Source organism: Oryctolagus cuniculus, chromosome 7 (assembly GCF_964237555.1).
Source record: "Oryctolagus cuniculus chromosome 7, mOryCun1.1, whole genome shotgun sequence".
Taxonomy (NCBI): Eukaryota; Metazoa; Chordata; class Mammalia; order Lagomorpha; family Leporidae; genus Oryctolagus; species Oryctolagus cuniculus.
This window is the reverse complement of record NC_091438.1, coordinates 142,692,223-142,716,321: the sequence shown is the minus strand read 5'-3', so window position 1 is coordinate 142,716,321 and position 24,099 is coordinate 142,692,223. Positions and strand designations below refer to the sequence as shown.

Genomic DNA, 24,099 nt, shown 5'->3' with positions numbered 1-24,099 from the left:
AGTGACTTGGATGTCTTGCGTGCTCTCTTTTACTTTTTTGCCCCTCTAATTACTTCCTTTTCTTCTGTGACTATCTCTTGCTTATCCTTCAGGATTCAATTTAGATCCCTCAAACATGCTATTGAGAAACATTTCCTAACTACCTTCTGGTTCATTTTGGTGCACATCTTTGTGCTGTTAGGGTGCTTTCCACTCTATCTTAGCACTGTCACACACAGTTCTTTTACAGGAATTAGCACACATAGAACAGATTAGTCGTTTCTGTCTCTCACATTAGAATGACAGCTTGTTGGGGTGGGTGTTTAGCCTAACAGTTAGAGTACCTGTGTCCCATATTGTAGTACCTGTATTTGATTCCCACCGCTGGTTCCTGACACTGTCTTTCTGCTAATGCTCACTCTGGGAGGCAGCAGGTGATGGCTCAAGAATTGGGTTCCTGCCATCCATGTGGAGATCTCAAGTGAGCTCACAGATCCTGGCTTCCGTCCTCAGTGCAGCCCTGAACTGGTGCAGGCTTTAGGGAAGTAAACAAGCTGATACAGCCATGGTCTCTTATCCTGTCTCTCTGCCTCTCAAATAAATAAGTGAATAAAATAACAAGTCCTTGAGGACAAATGCCATTTAAACATTGTTATATTCATAGTGCCCAGCACTTGGAAACATTCTTCAAATATTTGTTGGGTAAATTAAGAACTAGGAGTGGAGTAATTTAAACTGAGTTTTTTTTTTTTTTTTTTTTTTTTTTTTTTGACAGGCAGAGTGGACAGTGAGAGAGAGAGACAGAGAGAAAGGTCTTCCTTTGCCGTTGGTTCACCCTCCAATGGCCGCCGCAGCCGGCGCGCTGCGGCCGGCGCACCGCGCTGATCCGATGGCAGGAGCCAGGAGCCAGGTGCTTTTCCTGGTCTCCCATGGGGTGCAGGGCCCAAGCACCTGGGCCATCCTCCACTGTTAAACTGAGTTTAAAAGTACTTGTTCCTGTTATCTCCAGAAAGTTTTGTTTAATGCTTTTCTTTTTGATATGGAGGTGTGGATACCAAAGCAATAATTTGTTCATTCAGTTAGTTTATCTCTTGGAGTCCCCATTTCTGGGTTTGTCTTCTTTGTGTGGGAATCATAGCCCCAGAGTCATAGAATGTTTTATGTAATCACTGAGAGGAGTTTGGAAACTTCCGATTATCTTGGGATATTCTCTTAAAATTATGTGGCATTTACTATGGTGGGTAATAACTAATTAAAGTGGTGGAAGGTAGTTTTCCTTGAGTGTCCTGGATTGCATGGTATACCAGGGTTCTCAGAGTCCCCCAAAACTCTTCAGTGGCCGCTTTTAAAGTTTTCCCTCTGACTTTAGACTTACAATAATTTAAAGTTTTTCAGTCTGTCATTTAAAACAGAAGAAAACTGCCAGGTCCACCCTTTCTGAGAGCTTAGACAAGTATGTGCTTGGTTTTTATACTAAAGAATTGTTTTGTGTGAAGTGCTATTAGTAATATATATTTCTTAATCCTCTGGGTTAATTACAGGGTAAGTACCAGAAGAAACTGTTCTGCTGTCTTGTGGTTATTGTCTGTTGTGGTAACCAGGTTTATTTTAACAGTCAAAGTAGTATATAACCAGATATAAAATGGTGATGTCCAAGCCCAGTCCTTTGGGGCAAATGGGATGGTCACCCATACTTGTCCCTTGTAGGTAGGGGATGGAAGGAGATAAGTTACTCTTTTTTTCTTCTAAATACTACTAAAATTCAATGTTAAACTGTGGGGAGCAACTCGGACTAGACTAAGTTACTGGAATTAAGACTTATTCTATGCATCTGCTCTCCCACAATATGGCACTGAGAAGGGAGTAAACAGCTTCTACACAGCTGCCTCCAGTTCGACCAATAACCTGCAGGAGCTGATCCTGCTCCTGATTGGAGGAGAGCAGCGTATTTGGCGTGTGGGTAGCAGAGTTGGGATTGGTGGAAGAGGACTATAAAGGAGGAGAGAGACACCATGCACCAGGAACATCTAAGGGGAACATCCGGATAACATCTGAGCAGCCTCCGAGAGAGCCGGCCGGTGGTGTGCCGCTCCCCCGCCGAAGTGGGGAAAGTGGCAGGGGGGCCCGCCCCTCCACGGAGGTGGAGGGTCAGCAGCCAACCCGGGAAGGGCCGAGCAGACAAAAGAACAGCCAGGGTCTTGTGTCGTTCCTCCACGAAGAGGGGGAGCGACATTAAACCTCTTAGATGAAGGAAAGGGAGTAAGAGGAGGCAAGAGAGGAGCTCCTGGGATGCTGGTAGTGTTATAATTTTTATTGGTCTATATTTAAGTTCTATGTGCTTCTTCATATGTATCTTATATTCATATAATGTTTTAAATAAGTCTAGAAATTTGGGGATTTCCGTCTTCAAATATCTCGCAAAGATGTTAATGGTAAGGCTCTTTTCAAGTGCCATTATTTTTGTGGTCTACCATGGGTTAAGAAGCCCTACCCTTATGAAATGGAGACTCACAGTGGAGTATGAGATAGTGAAGTGCCAAGAGTCTTCAGAGAAAACAAAATATTCATTAAGTAAACATTAACCGGACCCAAACAATATACCAAGTGCTGTGTGACAGAAAACTTGAATGAGACCAAAGGTCAGGGTTTGAGGGGAAAATAAGATTTGGAAGATGCCAATTAAGTTGTGGATCTTACTGTTCTTTATTGAATAATACAAATAAAAATATTTATTTGGAATTTACCATTTACTAAAAGATTTATATATTAACTGATTTAATCTTCACAATAATTCTATAAAAATTCTATTAATAACCCATTTTACAGATAAGGAAACTGAGATGCAGAGGTCCCGGGCCAGGAAGTAGTGGAACCTAGGATTCAAGCCGAACTTTGGGCTTCCTGTTTTTTCTCTGCTCAAAATCAGTATGTTTTATGAATTTCAGGTTATCAGAGGAAATATAGGTTGAGCTGGAGGTACTGTTCGCAGCTGGCCAGTTATCCTGCTTCTAGTACTCTGTTGTTTGTGTGTTCTGGAGCTCTGTGTGAATACCTTTTCTTCTTTTCACAGACATGGCTGGATTCTGCCAAAGAAATAAAAAAGCAGGTTCGTGGTAAGTGGATATTGCCCTTTTAAGTTCTTTCTTTCTTTTAGTAGGTCAGAGGATTTCCAACCACTTCTGGCTGTGAGTCAGTCACTTCAGAATACTGACTGTTGCAGATTGCTTTGAAACTCAGATAAAGCTTTCCCCTGTGGGAGGAGATCCCATACTAGAAAAATGCAGCCGAGGTGGACACTATTGAGATGTAGGTCAGATCTTGACGATGTTTTTTAATAACTAGGCATAGTCAGGGAAAACAGGAACAGTTGAGAGTAACAGAAGGCAGAAAAGAACAAAGATGCAAACAGAAAAAGGATATGGGAGTCAGGTCTCAAGATCGTAGTGACTGAAACTTCACTCGTAAGAGTTTGCTGCTGGATGCTCTTTGTTCTGAATTGTCTTGGATTACTGAATTCTCACTTTCTTTATAGCTTCCTTCCTATACAGTAGGTATCTGTAATTTCAACTTTCTGTAGTTTTAGTTAAATACCAACTGAAGTCCCAAAATATTAAGTGAAAATTTAAAAAATAAACTATTTGATTTTTTAAAAAGATTTATGTATTGATTTGAAAGGCAAAAAGACATATATATATATATATATATATATAGAGAGAGAGAGAGAGAGAGAGAGAGAGAAAGAAAGACATCTTCTATCTACTGATTTTCTCCCTAAATGCCTACAGCAACTAGGGCCAGGCCAAGCTGAAGCCAAGAGTCAGGAACTCATGAGGGTGATCCAAGTACTGGGGCCATCATCTGCTGCCTTCCTAGGTGTATTAGCGGAAATCTGGATCAGAGCTGGAGCAGCTAGGACTCAAACCAGCACTCCTTTATGATATATGAGTGTCCCAAGCTATGACTTAAGCAGCTGTACCATAACACCTGTCCCCAGTTCAGTTTTAAATTGTGTCTTATTTTGAATAGTGTGATGAAATCTTATGCCATCCTACTCTGTCCTGCCTGGAAAGTGAATCATCCCTTTGTACAGTGTATCCATGCTACATATGCAACCTATCATTAGTCAATTAGTAGCCATCTAGGTTATAAGATCAACTGTCATGATACCACAGTGTATTCAAGTTATCCTTGTTTTACACAATAATGGCCACAAAACACAGGAGTAGTGATACTGATTATTCAGTTATGCCAAAGAGCGACTTATTTATTTATTTATTTGAAAGGCAGAGTTACAGAGAGAGGGATGGAGGGAGAGACAAAGAAATCTTCCATCTGCTGGTTCACTCCCCAAATGGCCATAATGGCCAGAGGTAGGCTGATCCAAAGCCAGGAGCCAGCATCTTCTTCCAGGTCTGTCATGCAGGTGCAGGGGCGCAAACACTTGGGTCATCTTCTACTCCTCTCCCAGGCCATAGCAGGGAGCTGATCAGAATTGGAGGAGCCAGGTCTTGAACCGGTACCCACATAGGATGCCTGCACTGCAGGTGGCAGCTTAACCTGCTACACTACAGTACCAGCCCCCTATAATTGTTTTAAATTTCTTAATCTAGAGAATCAAAATACTCCTTTGGACTGACAACTCTCCATATTTGACTTATCTATAAAAGCTTGTACTAAAATGCGTGTTATGACCAAAATAGTCAGAATATCTGAGACACAAAAAGAAAGTTACTTTTAATGAAAATTAAAATAAAAATGAAAAATTTAATGAAAAAGTCACTTTTAATGAAAATACTCTTATTTTTATTCATTGTTTTTATTCCATCATAACTCAGGAATAAGTGATATGCAAGAGGACTCTTCAAGAAGAAAATACAGTTATGATGGATGAAATAAACTTAGTGGATTATCTTCCTGAGCATTAAAAAAAAAGTCTCTTGGAGCAGGCATTTGGCACAGTGGTTAAGATATCAATTAGGATGCTGCATTCCACATCAGAATGCCTGGGTTTGAGTCCTGGCTCTGCTTCCAATTCCAGCTTCCTGGTAAAGCACACCCTGGGAGGAAGCAGGTGATGGCTTAAGTACTTGGATCCTTGCCCCTCACATGGGAGACTCAGATGAAGCTCTAGACTGCTGCCTTTGGCCAGCAGAAGCCCTGGCTGCTGTGAACATTTGGAGAGTAAATTAGCAGATGGAAGATCTCTATCTCTCTCTGGCTTTCAAACTAATTAATTAATTAATTTAAAAAACTCTTGCTAAAGAGAGCTTAAAATATTATAAAGTAGGGGCTAGCATTGTGGCATAGCGCGTAAAACCACTTCCTGTGACACCAGCATCCCTTCTGAGCACCAGTTTGAGTCCTGGCTGCTTCACTTCCAATCCAGCTCCTTGCTAATGGCTTGGAAAAAGCAGTGGAGGATGGCCCAAGTGCTTGGGACCCTGTACCCACATGGGAGACCCAGATGATGCTTCTGGTTCCTGGCTTCTGCCTATCCCAGCCTGGCTGTTACAGTCACCTAGGGAGTGAACCAGTGGACAGAGATCTCTTTCTATCTCTACCTCTGTCTCTATAACTCTGACTTTCATATAAATAAATATTTTAAAGTATATGAAATAGTGAAAAGCCTTCACTGGGAGAACAAAAATACTCCATGTTCCTAACAAAAATTTAATAGTGAATCAAAATATTAACATTTTATTAAGCCAAAGAGAAGGATAATGTTTATTTATTTTTTTAAGATTTATTTATTTATTTGAGAGGCAGAGTTACAGAAAGAGGGAGAGACAGAGCGAGGTCTTCCATCTGCTGGTTCACTCCCCAAATGGCCGCAGCAGCTGGAGCCAGGCCAATCCAGAGCAGGAGCCAGGAGCTTCTGGATCTCCCACAGGGGTGCCCATATGGGATACCAGCACTGCAGGCAGAGGCGTAACCTACTACACCATGGCACGGGACCCAGTAACATTTATCTGTTGGAAAGGGTGGGGCTTTTTTGGTTTATTTGTTTTTCCTGTTTTTAAAATTGTTTTGAGCATTATGGAATACATCATGGAGAAAACAAAAGTTGCCTAAATCCTATCCTCTGGACATCATCACTGTTAAATGGGTGCAATCTACAAGATTTTTTTCTAAGCATATATAAATTTTACTTTTCTAAATTATTAAGTTATTAGTGTGCTATACCTAGTTTTTAAGAATAGTTTTTTGAATTTTCAGATAGCCTTTATTTTTACAAAGTTATATATGTACATGGTTTAAAAAGTCGGTTTATTCTTCCGAGCTTTTAATAGTAAAGAGAGACTTCAGCTGTGCACCCTCCCTAATTATCCCACTCTAGATAGGCAGACATTTTTAATGGTTTGGTTAAATTTTAATTCTTTTTAGATATTTACCTAAAATTTTAAGAATAGCTTTAAAAAATAGGTACAAGAAAAAGTGGTATAAAATTGGAAAATGAAAATGAGTACAGCACAAGTCCCTGGCCATGCAGTTTCCTTTCCTGGAAACATCATAGAAACTAATTTCTTGTGTCCTTTCTAGATTTGTGCTGTGTATATCTTAATATAAATATGAAAATAATTTTAAAATTTAATATAATTTGAAGTATTTTCCATACCGATATATATATATTTATTGTAATTTATTTTTATTTATTTGAAAGGAAAAGTTGCAGAGAGAGAGGGAGAGACAGAGACAGAGAGAGGTCTCTCATCACTGGTTCACTCCATAAACGGCTGCAGTGACCAGGACTGGGCCACACTGAAGCCAGGAGCCCAGAGCTTCTTCCTGGGCTCCCATGTGGATGCAGAGGCCCAAGCACTTGGGCCATACTCCAATGCTTTCTCTGACACATTAGCCAGGAGTTTATCAGAACTGGTGCAGCCAGGACTTGAACTGGTGCCCATATGGGATGCTGGAGTTGCAGGCAGCAACTTAACCTGTTATGCCACAATGCCAACCCCCTATTTTTTAAATTTTTAAAAAGACTTAATCATTTTATTTGAAAGGCAGAGCGACAGAGAGAAGAAAGGAGAGAGGGAGAACGAGAGAGAGAGAACGGATCTTCCATCTACTGGTTTACTCCCCAGATGGCTTTAAAAGCTAGATCAAAGCCTGAGGCCTGGAATTCCATCTGGTCTCCCACAAGTGTGGCAGGGGCCCAAGCACTTGATCCATTTTCTGCTGCTTTCTCAGGAACATTAGCAGGGAGCTGGATTGGAAATGGAGCAACAGTGATCTGAACTGGTGCCTCTATAGGATGTCAGCACCAGAGGTGGTGGCTTAACCTGCTGCACCACAATGCAGGTGCTATAAAAAAATTTTAATGATTATATAGACAATATATATAACTGGTACTATTGTTGAACATTTTGAGTTAATTCCAATAGTTCACTATTACAAACAAAATTACAAGGGATTTATTTGTACACATCTCTGTGGACTTATATGAGTATTGGTAAATTCTTAGAATCAGATTTTTAAATTGTGAATATTTAAAATTATATATTTAACACTAAGAGTTTCCTCCCTAGACATAGAGATCTATTATCATTAATTTAGGGTGATTCCTTGTAGTCTATATATTTTTGTTTCTTCTCTCATCCATTCCCACATACAGTATAGAGGATACTGTTGCTTTGTCTATTTTTTTTAAGATTTATTTATTTGAAAGAGTTACATAGAGAGAGGGAAGGAGAGGTAGAGAGAGAGAGGTCTTCCATCTGCTGGTTCACTCCCCAACTGGCCACAGCAGCCAGAGCTGCGCTGATCTGGAACCAGGAGCTTCTTCCAGGTCTCCCATGCAGGCACAGGGGCCCAAGGACCTGGGCCATCTTCCACTGCCCTTCCAGGCCACAGCAGAGAGCTGGATTAGAAGTGGGGCAGCTGGGACTCGAACTGGCGCCCATATGGGATGCCAGCACTGCAGGCGGTGGCCTTACCTGCTACGCCACAGTGCCGGCCCTGCTTTGTCTATTTTTGTGACAAATGTAGATGAAGCCTGACCAATTTGGGTTTTCAACCTCTCTCTTCTCTCAGCTTAATTTTTAACTTTCTTTATTTCCTTAGTTCTGAATAAGAGGACTCTCTCTTACTGAGTCAGGCTAGCCACCTGGAATATTCCCTTTATAGAATAGTATAGAGCAAAGGCAAGAAATCCTTACCTTTTTTCTGCATACTGTAAATTGCTGATATATAATTTGCGCAGTGCATGTTAAAAAAATAAAATCTATCACCCTTGCATACCTCTTCCTTAACGTATCCCCCATCCTTCCCCTGCAGAGGTCACTATTGTCTTGTTTTGTGTTAATGATTGCATTGACATTTTGAAAGGGTTTTTCTTGTGAATGTATGCCTAAACAGAGTGCCGTGTTCTTGTCTGAATGTCATGTGGATTATGTAACAGGTGATCATGTGACATGCTTTTCTGACTCAAGATGGTTTTTGAAATTAACCCCTGTTGAAAGAGAAAAATCCAGAAAACAATCCTTAATCTTCTACTATGAGTCATAAGAGTGATATCCTGATTTCATGTTTTTAAATATTGGTTTTTCCCCCTACAATAAACTGAATTCACAATGGATCATGGGTCATAGTTTAAAAAACTGATTTAAGAAATTTAGCTGGAAATGGAGCTGTGAGATTTAGGTTATATTTACTTTCGCCTTTACAGGGTACTGCCAAATTGTTCTCCTTTAGATTGATGGTAACTCTTTATACCCCTGTTAATATTATATATCAGGATTCTTGACTTTTTTTTTTTTACAGCAGAGTTAGACAATGAGAGAGAGACAGAAAGAAAGGTCTTCCTTCTGTTGGTTCACCCCCCAAATGGCTACTACAGCTGGCGCACTGTGGCTGGTGCGCTACACTGATCCGAAGCCAGGAGCCAGGAGCTTCTTCAGGGTCTCCCACATGGGTGCAGGGGCCCAAGGACTTGGGCCATCTTCTACTGCTTTCCCAGGCCACAGCAGAGAGCTGGATCAGAAGTGGAGCAGCTGGGATACAAACTGGCACCCACATGGGATGCCAGCACTGCAGGCGGCAGCTTTACCCGCTATGCCACAATGACAGCCCCAATAAATCTAAAAAAAAAAAAAAAAAAAAAAAAAAGTCCATTATAGAGAAAGAGAAGGAGCGAGAGAGATCTTCTCCTTCCCCTCTTCATTCTCCACATGGTTGCAACAACCAGCACTGGGCCAGGCTAAAGCCAGGAGCTTCATCCTGGTCTCCTATGTCAGAGGCCCAAGCACCAGGGCTATCTTCTGCTGCTTTTCCCATGCCATTGGCAGGGAGGTGGATCAGAAGTGTAGCAGCCAGGACACAAACGTATGCCCATTTGCCACAGCACCTGCCCCAAGAATTTTTTTTAACGTAATTTCAGACTTACAGAAAACTTGAAGATTGGTGTAAAGAATTCCTGGATAACCTTCACCCAGATTCCTCAAATGTTAATATTTTACTACATTTGCTTTAACTTTTTTTCCATTTGAGTACAGCCACAGGGTTTTTTCCTGAACAACTTAAGAGTTAAGTTGCATCATAGCACTATTCACAATACCCAAAAGGTGGAAATAACCCAAATGTTCATCAACATTTAATGAAGAAACAAAATATAGTATACTGATTGATAAAATATTTTGAAATTGCATTGAGGTAATGGTTGTACAACATTATGAATATACTAAATGCCATGGAATTCTGTGTTTTAAAATGATTGATACTATGTTATATGAATTTCACCTCAATTAAAAATGTTAACAGTAATCGGCCGGCGCCGTGGCTCAATAGGCTAATCCTCCACCTTGCGGCGCCGGCACACCGGGTTCTAGTCCCGGTCAGGGCGCCGGATTCTGTCCCGGTTGCCCCTCTTCCAGGCCAGCTCTCTGCTATGGCCAGGGAGTGCAGTGGAGGATGGCCCAGGTGCTTGGGCCCTGCACCCCATGGGAGACCAGGAAAAGCACCTGGATCCTGGCTCCTGCCATCGGATCAGCGCGGTGCGCCGGCTGCAGCGGCGGCCATTGGAGGGTGAACCAACGGCAAAGGAAGACCTTTCTCTCTGTCTCTCTCTCTCACTGTCCACTCTGCCTGTCAAAAAAAAAAAAAAAAATGTTAACAGTAATCATGAATGCCCTTTTGCTCCTAGATCTTTCAATTTATCTATCTTAACAACTAAGGATTGTCTTATATACCTGCAGCACAATTATCAAAATCAGGAAACTAACATTGAAACAAGACTTTAACCAGTAAACCTATTTGTTAGTTGTCCTAGCGATATCCTTTAGAGCAAAAGCAAGTCTAAGGTAGTATTTTGCATTTGATTGTCACATTTCTTTAGTTTCTTTGATCTGGAGAAGTTTCTGTGTCTTTAAAAGGTTTCTTTTTTTTATTTTTTAATTTATTTTTTATTTTTGACAGGCAGAGTGGACAGTGAGAGAGAGAGAGACAGAGAGAAAGGTCTTCCTTTGCCATTGGTTCAACCTCCAATGGCCGCTGCGGCCAGCACGCTGCGGCCAATGCATCGCGCTGATCTGAAGCCAGGAGCCAGGTGCTTCCCCTGGTCTCCCATGCGGGTGCAGGGCCCAAACACTTGGGCCATCCTCCACTGCACTCCCTGGCCACAGCAGAGAGCTGGCCTGGAAGAGGGGCAACTGGGACAGAATCCGGCGCCCCGACCGGGACTAGAACCCGGTGTGCCGGCGCCGCAAGGCAGAGGATTAGCCTAGTGAGCCACAGTGCCGGCTAAAATGTTTCATAACATTGATAGTTTGAAGGGTACAATCTGGTTATTTAAAACATACACACTGGAGCTGGTGCCGTGGTATAGTGGGCTAGGCCTCTGGCTGTGGCGCTGGTATCCCATGTGGGTACCAGTTCGTGTCCCGGCTTCTCCTCTTCAGATCCAGCGCTCTGCTCTGGCCTGGGGAAGCAGTGGAAGATGGCCCAAGTGTTTGGGCCTCTGCACCCATGTAGGAGAACTGGAGGACGCTCCTGGCTCCTGGTTGTAGGTCAGCTCGGCTCTGGCCATTGAGGCCATTGTAGGGAGTGAACCAGTGGGTGGAAGACTGTTCTCTCTCTCTCCCTCTCTCTGTGTGTGTAACTCTACCTCTCAAATAAATAATCTTCTAAAAAATTAAAAAATATATATATACACACACATATCTGAAAGGTAGAGTGACAGTGAGCAAGAGAGAGAGCCTGTGCGGCTCACTAGGCTAATCTTCCGCCTGCGGTGCCGGCACACCAGGTTCTGGTCCTGGTTGGGGCGCCGGATTCTGTCCTGGTTGCTCCTCTTCCAGGCCAGCTCTCTGCTGTGGCCAGGGAGTGCAGTGGAGGATGGCCCAAGTGCTTGGGCCCTGCACCCGCATGGGAGACCAGGGGAAGCACCTGGCTCCTGGCTTCGGATCAGCGTGGTGCGCCGGCTGCAGCGCGCTGGCCGCGGCGGCCATTGGAGGGTGAACCAACGGCAAAGGAAGACCTTCCTCTCTGTCTCTCTCTCACTGTCCACTCTGCCTGTCAAAAAAAAAAAAAAAAAAAAGAAAAAATAGGCACTAAAGTTTCAGGTTTTTTTTACAGTTACTATTAACAAAAGTAAAAAAGCTAATATAAGAATATTTTTACTTAGTTATTTCTAATATATAATATTGACAGATACCACAAGTAAATAATGCTCAAAGAAAGCAAGAACGTCCATTTGTCACCTGCATTTCCTTGAGGACCCAGAGTAATATGTGGATCACATTCTGAAAACCCTTGCTGCAAATCAGTGGCCTAGAGGATAGTTTCTTTCACATTACTTTTCCTGTGTGGTTCTAAATCCTTTATAAACAAAACTCTTACATTAAAGCAGGTTAAAAAAAAAAAAAAAGTGGGATCTTCTGACTCTAATTTAAAGGATGTTAAGTAACTTCTTTTAAAATTTTTTTCCCACAGGCATAAAGATGTCAAAATACTTCAGGAAAAAAATGAATGTTTTGAAGTACTTCTAACAGTCAGAATCTTAGACATAAATATAAAACTCTTTTTGTGTTTATTTTTATAGGTATTCCTTGGAATTTCACCTTTAATGTAAAGTTTTATCCACCTGACCCAGCACAGTTAACTGAAGACATAACAAGGTAAATAATTAATTAATTATTCATAGTTAAATATGTAATAATTCTCATCACCCTAGCTCTGGGGATTTTCCTACTCAAATTTGAGAAAAAATAATGAGCTATTAAGTGGTTAGCCTCAGATAGAAAGCTTTTGGTCAGTTCAAGGTACACTTGCAAATAGTTAGCAGAAAAGCCTCATTTATCCGTGACCTGCCTGGAAGGAACTGGTAGGGGAACTAGCCTTGCTCATCATGGGTGTTATGTCAGGCTGTTGGCAGGGATTCTATGAACCACACCATCCTCCAAAGGGGATGACACAAATGTAGTGGTAAAATAAGTCTGCTTGTGTTTTTAAAATTTTATTGATTCATTTATTTTACTTATTTGAGGGAGAGAGATCTTCCATATACTCATCCACTGGTTTGCTCCCAAATGCCCACAACACCTGGGTCGGGGCCAGGCAAAGGTAAGAGCAGGAACTCGGTCCAGGTTTCCCCAAGAGTGGCAGGGACCCAGCTACTTGAGCCATTACCTGCTGCCTCCCAAGGAAGCTGGAATGGAGAGTGGACATAGGGCTCAAACCTGGGCACCTAATATAGGACATGGGCGTCCCAAGTAGCATCATAACCACTAAACACCCACCCCTCTGCTGTTTTTTGTTTTTCATACTCCTACCATGTTTCTCATTACAGGAAACAAAATCATTAACATTCTTAGTATCACTATTATTTCTTCCTATCTCCCTTTCACAGTATATTATCAGGTATGATCCTCATGAACTGAATCTTGCACTGAATCCACATAATTTATGAAATGATCTCTTCTACTCTTCAAAATCAGCCTACTGATTTCTTTTAAGAAAGTTGCTTTTATTGGATGCTAGAAAAATATTAACCAGAAAAATAGAAAAGTAATATATTGTAAAGAGTGTAACTGTTTATATTATGTACATCCTTCCTGGAGCCTCGTACACAGTAGGTCCTGGGCAGATGTTAAATTGATCTGGTGGTTGTTGAGAAACTGCATCTTAATTCTTCTCTGCTGTCAACTGTCTAGTTTCAGACAGATTTACAATCTCTAGCCTCAGTTTTCATATCTCTAAAATAAAGGAAGAGACTAAACTCTTTTATATTTGTTTGAAAAGTAAAGAGACAGAGATCTTCCATCCCCAAATTCCTGCAACAGCCAAAGTTGGGCTCAATTCAGCTCTCCCATGTGGGTAGCATGGACCCAACCACTTGAGCCCTTACCTACTGCCTCTCAAGTTACACATTAGCAGAAAGCTAGAATCTGGAGCAGAGCTGGGATTTGAACCCAGACACTCTGACATGATGTGGGCATCCCAACCAGCAGCTTAGCCAATAGGCCAAGTGCCCATTGTACAGGTTTTTTTTTTTTTTTTTTTTTTTTTTTTTTTTTTTTTGCCAGGCAGAGTTAGACAGTGAGAGAGAGAGAGACAGAGAGAGAGGTCTTCTTTCTGTTAGTTCACTCCCCTAATGGCTGCTATGGCTGGCACTGCGCCAACCCGAAGCCAGGAGCTGGGTACTTCCTCCCAGTCTCCCATGCGGGTGCAGGGGCCCAAGCACTTGGGCCATCCTCCGCTGCCTTCCTGGGCCACAGCAGAGAGCTGGACTGGAAGAGGAGCAACTGGAACTAGTACCCGGCGCCCCAACAGGGACTAGAACCCCGGGGTGCTGGTGCCTTAGGCGGAGGATTAGCCAAGTGAGCCACAGTGCCAGCCCATTGTACAGTTTTAAAAAATTACTTTGGGGCCTGACCTTGTGGCACAGTGGGTAAAACTGTGGACGCTGGCATCCCATATGGGTACTGGTTCGAGACCCAGCTGCTACACTTCCAATCCAGTTAATGTGCCTGGGAAAGCAGAGGAAGATAGCCCAAATGCTTGGGCCCCTGCACCCATGTGGGAGATCTGGAAGAAGCTCCTTACTGCTGGTTTCGGCCTGGCTCAGCCCTGGCCATTGCAGCCATTTGGGGGAGTGAACCAGTGGATGGAAGATCTCTCCCTCCTCTCTCTCTGTCTCTGTGTTTCTTCCTCTCTCTTTGTAATTTTTTCAAATAAATAAATACATCTTTTTAAAAAAATTACTTTGTTGTCTAGTCACTTTTAGTACACTTGCATTTGAAATGCCTTATCTTCGCTCGAAAAATTTGTTTTGGTTATTTCTTTGTTACAGGCAATATTTGTCTCAGAGTTGGCTATTTCCTTATCTTTCTTCATTCAGGCTTATTGTGTAAAACAAAATTTATCCCTAATAAACATTACTAATTTCCTACATTTTGCAGGAGTTTAAGATTCTTGTGACTTGTTTGGGATTGCTTTTGCCTTTTTTTTTTTTTTTTTTTTTTTTTTTGACAGGCAGAATGACAGAGGGGGAGAGAAAGAAATCTTCCATCTCCTGGTTTGCTCCCAACATGCTCACAATAGCCAGGAGCCAGGAACTCCATCTGAGTCTCCCACAGGAGTGTCAGGAACCCAAGTGCTTCGAGCATCATTTGCTGCCTCTCAGGTGCATTAGCAGGAAGCTGGATTAGACAGAGGATCCAGGACTTGATCCAGGCACTCCAATATGCCACAATGCTTGCCTCATGCCCTTTACAAAAAGAACGCAATGATTAATTGTAGATAGCAAACATTATTACTTATGCATGTGTTACTCAACATCTTATGGTAAAAAACCAGGTGATTCTAGTTTAGGAATTTTCAATTTAATTATACTTTCCTGTTTAGTTAAAGAGGCTGAACTAGTCAACTCAGTCAGAATGAGTAGCAAGGTCAGAGCCCTGTGACCATTACCCTGATAGAAGTGTCTGTTGTATGTTAAAGTACTTGGTTGGTTTGTTGGAGTGACCTGTTTTAACTGCTTATCTGAATTCCCAGAAGTTAGTAAATTAGTCATATATGGTGGCTGATAGTGTTTGGAAGGTTACATCCAACTTAACCCATCTTGGAGGAAAAACATACCAGAAGGGTCATAGCCTAGTGAAAATGTAGGATGTATTTTAGGATGTATTTTAGGATGTATTTATTTGAGAGGCAGGGTTATGGAGAGGCAGAGGCAGAGAGAGAGAGAGAGAGAGAGAGAGAGAGAGAGAGAGAGGTCTTCCATCCAGTGGTTCACTCCCCAAATGGTCACAATGACCGGGACTTGAATCAGCACCCATATGGGATGCTGGCACTGCAGACGGCAGCTTTACCTGCTACGCCACAGCGCCAGCTCCAATGTCATCTTTGTGTATGAAGGACAATATTTGTACATTTGGCAAAGCAGAGTAATAGAAAATAAAGGACTGGCTTTGGTGCCCAGCAAGCTTTATTACTATGTCACACTGAGAAGCCAAGCCCTTGGGTTGCCTCCTCTTCTATAATCTGACATTGAAACCCGCCTCACATGTTTTTTTGGTGAAGATGAGAAAATTACTGTGTATGTGATAATATTCTCAACAAAATGTTAGTTTCTTTATCTCCTCCAGACTTTCCCAGCTTTTTGTCTTTTCTACCTAATCTGCATTCTACCATGAGTCTAACACAGTGACAGTATTTCTTTTTGTTTATGGGAAAGTTTCAAACATACAAAAAGGAAACAATGGTAAATGAATGACCATCTGCCACTACCTACATTGAACAATTATTAATACCTATATTATCTAATGGTTACTTAATCTTTCTTTTCTTCTTATTTCTTATTTTTCTTTTCTGCTTCTCTCCCCCCCCCCCATTTTCTTCCTTTTCTCTCTATTTTATCATTATTGTTATTCTTATTGACCTGATAACATCTTTTCTTTTTTGACTTGTAGATACTATTTATGTCTTCAGCTTCGCCAAGACATAGTTTCAGGACGTCTGCCGTGTTCCTTTGCAACCTTAGCATTATTGGGTTCTTACACCATCCAGTCTGAGTTGGGAGACTATGACCCAGAACTCCATGGAGTGGATTATGTTAGTGATTTTAAAGTGGCTCCAAATCAGACCAAGGAACTTGAAGAGAAGGTCATGGAACTGCATAAATCATACAGGTGAATATGTCTCCAGGGTTTGTTCTATATTGCTTTGGCGTTAAGTTTAAACCCTTGACCTTGTATTGATTCAGTGTTTGCCTAAGAGGGGTCATGGTGCCGTAGAAACAGTCAGAATGAACTTTTGTGAGTAAGTGGTAGGCGAGTCATTTAAGCTCTCTGAACATATTTTCCAGCAGAATAATGGGCATTGCATTGTAGGATGAAAACTAAGTGAGACAAATCACTTTACACAGTGCCTGGAACATAATAGGTACTCAATAAGTGATAGCTGTTATTGCTATTGCCTTTAAAAAAAAAGTCTTTATTTTTTGAAATCTTTTTTTTTAATTTGAGAGAGAGAGAGAGAGAGAGACAGAGATGGACAGATATAAAGGAAAGAGAGAAAAGGAAGGAGAGCTCTCATCTGTGGTTTACTCCCTAAGTGCATACAATGCTGAGACTGGGCCAGACCGAAGTGGAGGGCCAGAAATTCAATCCAGGTCTCCCACGTGGGTGGCAGGGACTCAGTTACTTGAGCTATCACTGTTGTCTCCTGGGGTCTGCATTGGCAGAAAGCTGGAGTCAGGAATGGCGACAGGACTGAAACCCAGGCACTGTGATAGGATGTGGTTATCCCAAGTGGACACAGTCCCCCACCTTGCCTTTTTCCCCCGCTGGATTTTTAAGCTTATGCTGTATAATGTGCCTTGGAATCTTAAGACAGGGATTTTTAACTTGAGATCTACATATGTGGATAGATTTCAGAAGGTCCATGAAACCCCCCTGTGAAGGTATTTGTAAAAGTTTTTATGAAATTCATGTACTGCTTTTTTCATGAAACCTGTTGGTGATGTCAGAGCAAGGGCATGTAGCCTGTCTGAGCTAGGTTGGAATCTTGGCTCTGCTTTGTCTGAGCCTTATGATTTAAGTAATTTACTTAGAATTTGTCTCAGATTCTCTATGTCTAATAGAGATTAAAACCTCAGAAGAAATAGTGTGATTTTTTAGGTTTAGAAAAGGTAATATATGTAAAACGCTTACTAGGATGTCACTGTGTTTTCACAGAATATTCTATAAGTGTTAGCTGATATTAAAGTGCTGGAGTAATTTGTGTTTCTTTCTACCATATATCCATTTTTATTCAAGTGACTTGCTATAACTAAATTTTACAGTTGGCTCAAAGAGAATTCCAAAGAGTTGTCCGTTCATTTGCCATGGTAATAACAAGCATTCAGTGTAGCCCTTGAACCAACTTATGCCTTCTTGTGGTACCAATAGGGTTGCAATGATAGGAATGCTTCAGATAAGAGAGGTTTAACTCAGGATGCCCCCAGTAAGTTTGGACACCTGTCACGAGAACCATAAGGACTTTAATGTCTGTAACCTACAAAACAGTAGGCTTCTGAGAGTCACCCAGCTCTCTAGGGGTAGAGAACTACCACAGTTTGCTTTAAAGTTCTGGCTTATACAATCCACTGCACTGGTTTCTGGGATCACTAAACAACCATTTTAAAACTCGTTAATGATTTTAACTGAAGGATGTTATGTTATCTTTGAATATATTTTAGAACTACTATTTATATTCTAAAAATTTATTTGTATAAGATATATATAAAACTTATACATACAAAAGCAAGTATTGGACAGAAACAATCAAAATAATTGATTTGTTACAATGTAATAATTGTAAGGGAATATTCTTTTTATTTTATAATTTAAAATAATTTTTATTAACAGTAGTAGTATAACTGGGCAGTCATAAAATAGTACAAGAAATTATCTTACTGCTGCCATAAAGCTGCACTGCAAAAAATAGTGGTTTCAGATTATGACTGATACTTTATCTCTGATGATTCTGTTTATAGTTAATTTGTTATAATAAAATCTCATGTTTGAAAAGACTGCCTAGAGTCTAACTCTCATCCTATGCTTGGCTTTCTTTTGCAGTGTTATTACATAATATTCATTATAGTTGCAAGTAGCTAATTATTATCCATTTATTATTATGTGTCAGATACTATGCTAAGTTCTTCAGTAAGAGTATCACATTTAATCTTTTTTTTTTTTTTTTGTACCTGAGAGTGAGTTTATCAGCTCCATCCTGAGGACAGGTCTCGCGTTGGAGGGGTGGGGAACGAGGCACACGCAGCTCCCTCATCAGCTGGTGGGAGTAGCCCTCAGGGACTGCGATGGGTAGGTGCCAGGAGACATCCCAGCACCTGGAGGCCCTTGCACATTTAATCTTTATAACCATCCTTTGAGTTAGGCCAAGGGTTCTGACAGGGTGGTCTATAGATCCTGATGATCTCCATGATTCTTTCAAGGGGCTAAGAAGTCAAAGTTATTTTCATAATAATGCTACAGTGTTATTTGCTTTTTTCACTGGGTTGAAATGGATAGAGTGCAAATCAAGGCAGTTAACACCAAACTGTACTAATGTCATATTCTTCCCCAACATGCACATGCAGATAAAAAATTAAAAGGGCCTGAAAACTTAAGAATAACCTTAACAAAACAGTAAAATATTAATTTTATTAAATCCTGGTTAATAGTCTGTGTGATTAAATGGGAAGTACACAGAAAGCCTTTCTACTACAAATTGAAGTCGTCTTGGGGAAATGCACTGGTGTAATTGAGTTATGAACTAAATTAGCCTCTTATTTTTTTTTTAAAGATTTTATCTATTTTTTTGAGAGGTAGAATTACAGACAGAGAGAAGGAGATACAGAAAGGTCTTGCATCCACTGGTTCACTCCCCAAATGACTGGAGCTGGGCCGATTCGAAGCCAGGAAGCAGGAGCTTCTTTCTGGTCTCCCATGTGGGTGCAGGGACCCAAGCACTTGGGCCATCTTCCACTGCTTTCCCAGGCCATAGCAGAGAACTGGATTGGAAGAGGCGTGTTATTTAGAAAATTAATATTTTAACTTTTTCTTAGTTTTAATTTCTAATATAGTAAACACTGATAGATATAACCCACATGAAACAAAAGCTCTTTGGCATCCTCAATAATTAAGAGACGAAAGAAGTCCTGTGGCCAAAGAAGTTCAAGAGCCACTGAGTTAGGTGACAGGGTACCACTGGGGTTAAAAGCATTCACTCTGGAGTCAGTCTTTGAAATATTTTAAAATTTATACTCCGTTCTTTAACGTCTATGTGACTCTTAGTTACTTAAGCCCTCTAGGTTTTTGTTTTCTTCACATGGGGATGATATGTGAATTTTGTAATTGTTACATCATAAAATTCATGTAAAATGCTTAGCACAGTTACTAGCATATATGCATAATAAGAGTTCAAATATTTGCTGGGAAAATCATAATTCTTATCCCCATTTTACAAATGATGAATGTGAGTCTGGATTTGAGGAACCACAATTAGAAGTTAAAAGACTTTAAATCTAAATAAAAATACAAAGGGTTGCAGTCCAGGTGGTATCCAGTCAGCTGTATGATTGAACTGTGATGGATCACTATGACTAGGAAACGTAGAGTTCTGTAACTGTGGAGTTCCTGTGCTCCTTTTTGGAAAGATTGGTGACCCTCTCTAATGGAAAGCCAAGTGAAATATTTATGTCCAACAACATGGTGTTTTCACTAGCCCAGAAAACTTCTGCTGAGACATAAGTATTTTGTTATGTATTGAAAAGAACAAGCAATTACCACCCTGCTCCTAAGACAAATAGGAGACAGCCTATGTGAGTGAAACCCTTAATAGTGGCCCTTTGCCCAGACAGGGATTTTGAAGCTACAATTAAACACTTTAAATCTACATTAGCAAATGAAGCTTTAAAATTAATTACCTTCCATTTATGGGTATTAGTAAGGTATGTAAACTTGTCAGTTGTCCCCTATTTAATTATTTGAAATCACAATCCTTAATTAGGAGGTGCAACTAGCATTTTAAAAAGGCTGTCAAAGAACACTGGAACTCACTGAATGGTCTATCTTGACCCCACTTGCTTAAAAAAATAAATACAGGGAAAGCTGGCTATAACTTCTCTTTTTAATGAGCAAGAGTTAACCAATGCTCAGAGTTCCCTAGCTACTTTTGTAAGCTGCCATTCTCAGAAGCAGTGAATTATTAGCTGTTAATGAGTAAATTTGTGATGATACTCTTGGTGGTTTAGGGCTATCTGATTTCTTCTAGCTGGTTTGTTATGATTTCAAAGATTTTTTAAGAGATTTATTTGAAAGGCAGATACAGTGAGAGAGAGAGAATGAGAATGAGAATCTTCTATCTACTGGAGAGAGAGAGAGAGAGAGAGAGAGAGAGAGAGAGAGAGAGAGAGAGAGAGAAGGAAGATGAGAATGAGAATCTTCTATCCACTGGTTTACTCCCCAAATGGCCACAACAGCCAGGGCTGAGCCAGGCCAAAGCAAGGAACCAATAGCTTCTTCTGGGTCTCCCACATGGGCGCAGGGGCCCAGGGACTTGGGCCATTTTCTGCTGCTTTCCCAGGCCATTAGCAGGGAGTTGGATTGGGACTGAAGCAGCTGAGACTTGAACCAGTCGCCTTGTGGGATGACAGCACTGCAGACAGAGGCTTAACCTTTAATGGTACAGCACTGGCTCCCATTTAAAAATAACTTAAATTTAATTTGCAACATTGTTTTGTAAAATCAATTGATTGGTAAAATTTAAATGTGCAAATATCCATGAATGGTGTGATTATAGAAGATTTTCTTTGTGCTCTTAACATTTTCCATATTCCATTCAATAAATATGCATTATTTTTAATCATTAGAAAAAGCTTTCTAGAACGTTAGGTGGAGCAGAACAAAGTAGTCATCCATGCAGAGAGGTGAGCTGGCTTGGGATGTTGAGGCCTAAGCAGGGGAGCCTCCTGACATGAGCAGTCAGAGCTCAAATGGATGAGGAAGGTAGTGTGTATGGGAGCCTGGGTTGAAGGTAGGATTCAGAGATGAAGCCAGACAAGAAGGACATTCATTTTGGGGTATTTTGCATCCACTTAGATAAGCAGGTTGAGGAAATTGTCCACAGCAGGAGTGGTCTGGGGCCAGCACTGTGGCATGCAGGTTAAGCCGCTGCCTGTGATGCTAACATCTTGTATGGGTGCTGGTTCAAGTCTCTGCTGCTCCACTTCCCTCCACACCCTGCTAATGTTCCTGGGAAAGCAGTAGAGGATGGCCTAAGTGCTTGGGCCCTTGCACACATGTGGGGGACCTGGAAGAAGCTCCTGGTTTCTGGCTTCATTTGGGCACAACTCCAGCCATTGTGGCCATTCGGGGAGTGAACCAGCAGATGGAAGATCTCTTTCTCTGTCTCTCCCTCCCTCTCTCTCTCTCTCTATGTAACTCTGCCTTTTAAAAAAAAATGATTTTTTTTTTAAAGTAATTCTTCTTATGACTGCTTCTCATAATTCTTGATGGCAACAATGAGACCTGTATGAGTATTTACTTCAATAAATATGATTTAACACCTCAACTCCATCACGGCTTAAAGCTTATCAAGAGGCCAGCGCTGTGGCATAGTGGGCTAAGCCCCTGCCTGTGGCATTGGAATCCCATGTGGATGCCAGTTCAAGTCCCAGTTGCTCTTCTTCCGGTCCAGCTCTCTGCTATGGCCTGGGAAAGCAGTGGAAGATGGCCCAAGTGCTTGGGCCCCTGCACCATATGGAGGACCCAGAAGCAGCTCTGGCTTCAGATCAGCTCAGCTCTGGCCATTGCAGCCATTTGGGGATTAAACCAGCAGATGGAAAACCTTTTTGGCTGTAACTCTACCTCTCAAATAAATAAGTAAAATCTTAAAAAAAAAAAAAAAAAAAAAAAAAGCTTATCAACATAAAAGATCAGTCCAATTCATGTGTCTCCTGAGAAATCTGCTAATTAAATTAATTATTTTCCAACACAGGGCCATAACTCAGTACAATCAACACAGAATTGTGAACAACTCAGCAGCATAATTGCTCCTAAAAGATGAATCTTCAGTTTTTTGTAAAGCTACTTAAGATTTTAACAGTCACATAGATATGCTTCATGTAAAACTTGTGTTTTGGAAATGTGTATCCATCCAAGCAAGAAGATCAAGTTATATTTTAATCACATTAGCAGAGCTTACTTTTTTTTGCAAAGTAGCAAGGTCTTATTGGGGACAGGGCATCCATCAGAATGGAAAGGGCAGAGAAAGTGCCCACACTCAGACTGGGGGAAAGCAAGATTACATGGTTGAATGGAGAGCAGAGCTTACTCTTAAAAAACAATTTGGAGAGAGGGCCAGTACTGTGGCATAGTGGGTAAAGCACCAGCTTCTTATATGGGTGCCCACTTCCAATCCAGCTCCCTGCTAATGGTGTCTGGGAAAGCAGCAGGAAGATGGCCCAAGTACTTGGGCCCCTGCACCCATGTGGGAGACCTAGAAGTTCCTGCCTTCAGCCTGGCTCAGCACTGGCTGTTGCAGTCATTTGGGGAGTAAACCAGCAGATGGAAGATCTCTCTCTGCCTCTCCCTGTCTCTGTAAACTCTGCCTGTTAAATAAACAAAAAATAAATCTTAAAAAAAACACTTATTTATAGAAGCATTTATCTACATAGTTTGAAATTTAAATCTGTATTCAAAGTGAGCCTGTAATTGTCACATAGAGTTGGAGGAGTGAATGTAGGGGAGATTTTCATCATTATTGCTTCATTTAGTGTTTTTTTTTTTTTTTAGAAAAAAATTTTATTTATTTGAAAGAGTTATAGAGAGAGTTAGAACCAGAGAGAGAGGTCTTCCGTTCCACTGGTTTACTCCCCAAATGACCACAATGACCGGAGCTGATCTGATTTGAAGCTAGAAGCCAAGGGTCTCCCACTCTGGTGCAGAGGCCCAAGGAGTTGGGCCTTCTTCTACTGATTTCCCAGGCCATAACAGAGAGCTGGACTGGAAGAGGAGCAGCCGGGACTCGAACCTGTGCCCATATGGGATGCCAGCATTGCAGGCTGGGGCTTTAACCTGCTACGCCACAGTGTTGGCCCCAATTTAGTGTTTTAAAATTCATTTTCAAATTCAACTGATCCAAATAATTTCTCTTTTTTTTAAAAAGATTTTTTATTTATTTATTTGACAAGTAGAGTTACAGACAGTGTGAGGGAGAAACAGAGAGAAAGGTCTTCCTTCCATTGGTTCACCCCGCAAATGGCCGCTACGGCCGGCACACTTCGCCGATCCCAAGCCAGGAGCCAGGTGCTTCCTCCTGGTCTCTCATGCGGGTGCAGGGCCCAAGCACTTGGGCCATCTTCCACTGCCTTCCCCGGCCACAGCAGAGAGCTGGACTGGAAGAGGAGCAACCGGGGCTAGAACCCAGGGCCCATATGGGATTCCAGCGCCACAGGCGCCAGCCCCATTTCTCTTTATTTTGTCATCTGTGTATAGTTGGACTACTGAACTGTTATAAAACTCAGGTTGCAATAATAAACATTTATAGTTTACAAAGCCGTTTTACAACCATTATTCATTCATTCATTCATTCAGTAAAGACTCCCCCACCCATATCTCCCAAAAATCATCGCCTATCCTAGTGTCTGGAAATAGTTATTATGATTTCTTCCTTTACAGAGAAAATTAGGGAGACACCGACTCACTACTCATAAATGCAGGAGGTAGATTTCCAGCCCTTGTGACTGGAGTCCTGACCTAGGTCTGCTGCCTCACACCAAGAGTCTCAACTTGCGTTGTGGTGCAGCAGGTTAAAGCCTCTGCCTGCAATGCCGGCATCCCACATGGGCGCCAGTCTGGGAGATCCACAAGAAGCTCCTGACTCCTGGCTTCAGGCTGGCAGAGCCCTGGGCAGCGTGGCCATTTGGGGAATGAACCAGCAGATGGAAGATCTCTTCCTCTCTCCCCAGCTCTCTCTGTAACTCTTTCTTTCAAACAACAAAACAAAACAACACAAAAAAGTCTTAACCCTCTTGTGACCGTGTGATCCCTCAAATCTATTTCTTAAAGTGTTGGACTCTGTAATCTTCTTGCTCTACTCCAGTTTCAAAAATCGCAAAATTCATCCTGTCAACAA

General features: G+C 41.4%; 1 protein-coding gene across 50 annotated transcripts in view; it reads left to right on the top strand.

Annotated features, from left to right (window-relative positions):
• The window catches only part of EPB41 (erythrocyte membrane protein band 4.1), a 231,799-nt gene that overhangs the window by 121,613 nt on the left and 86,087 nt on the right, over positions 1-24,099 (top strand). For all 50 annotated transcript variants that reach the window (XM_070078950.1, XM_070078932.1, XM_070078949.1 and 47 more), the window contains 3 exons: positions 3,050-3,092; positions 12,020-12,095; positions 15,891-16,109. In XM_070078950.1, the coding sequence (XP_069935051.1) occupies positions 3,050-3,092; positions 12,020-12,095; positions 15,891-16,109 (338 nt within the window). The remainder of the gene's footprint in view (positions 1-3,049; positions 3,093-12,019; positions 12,096-15,890; positions 16,110-24,099) is intronic.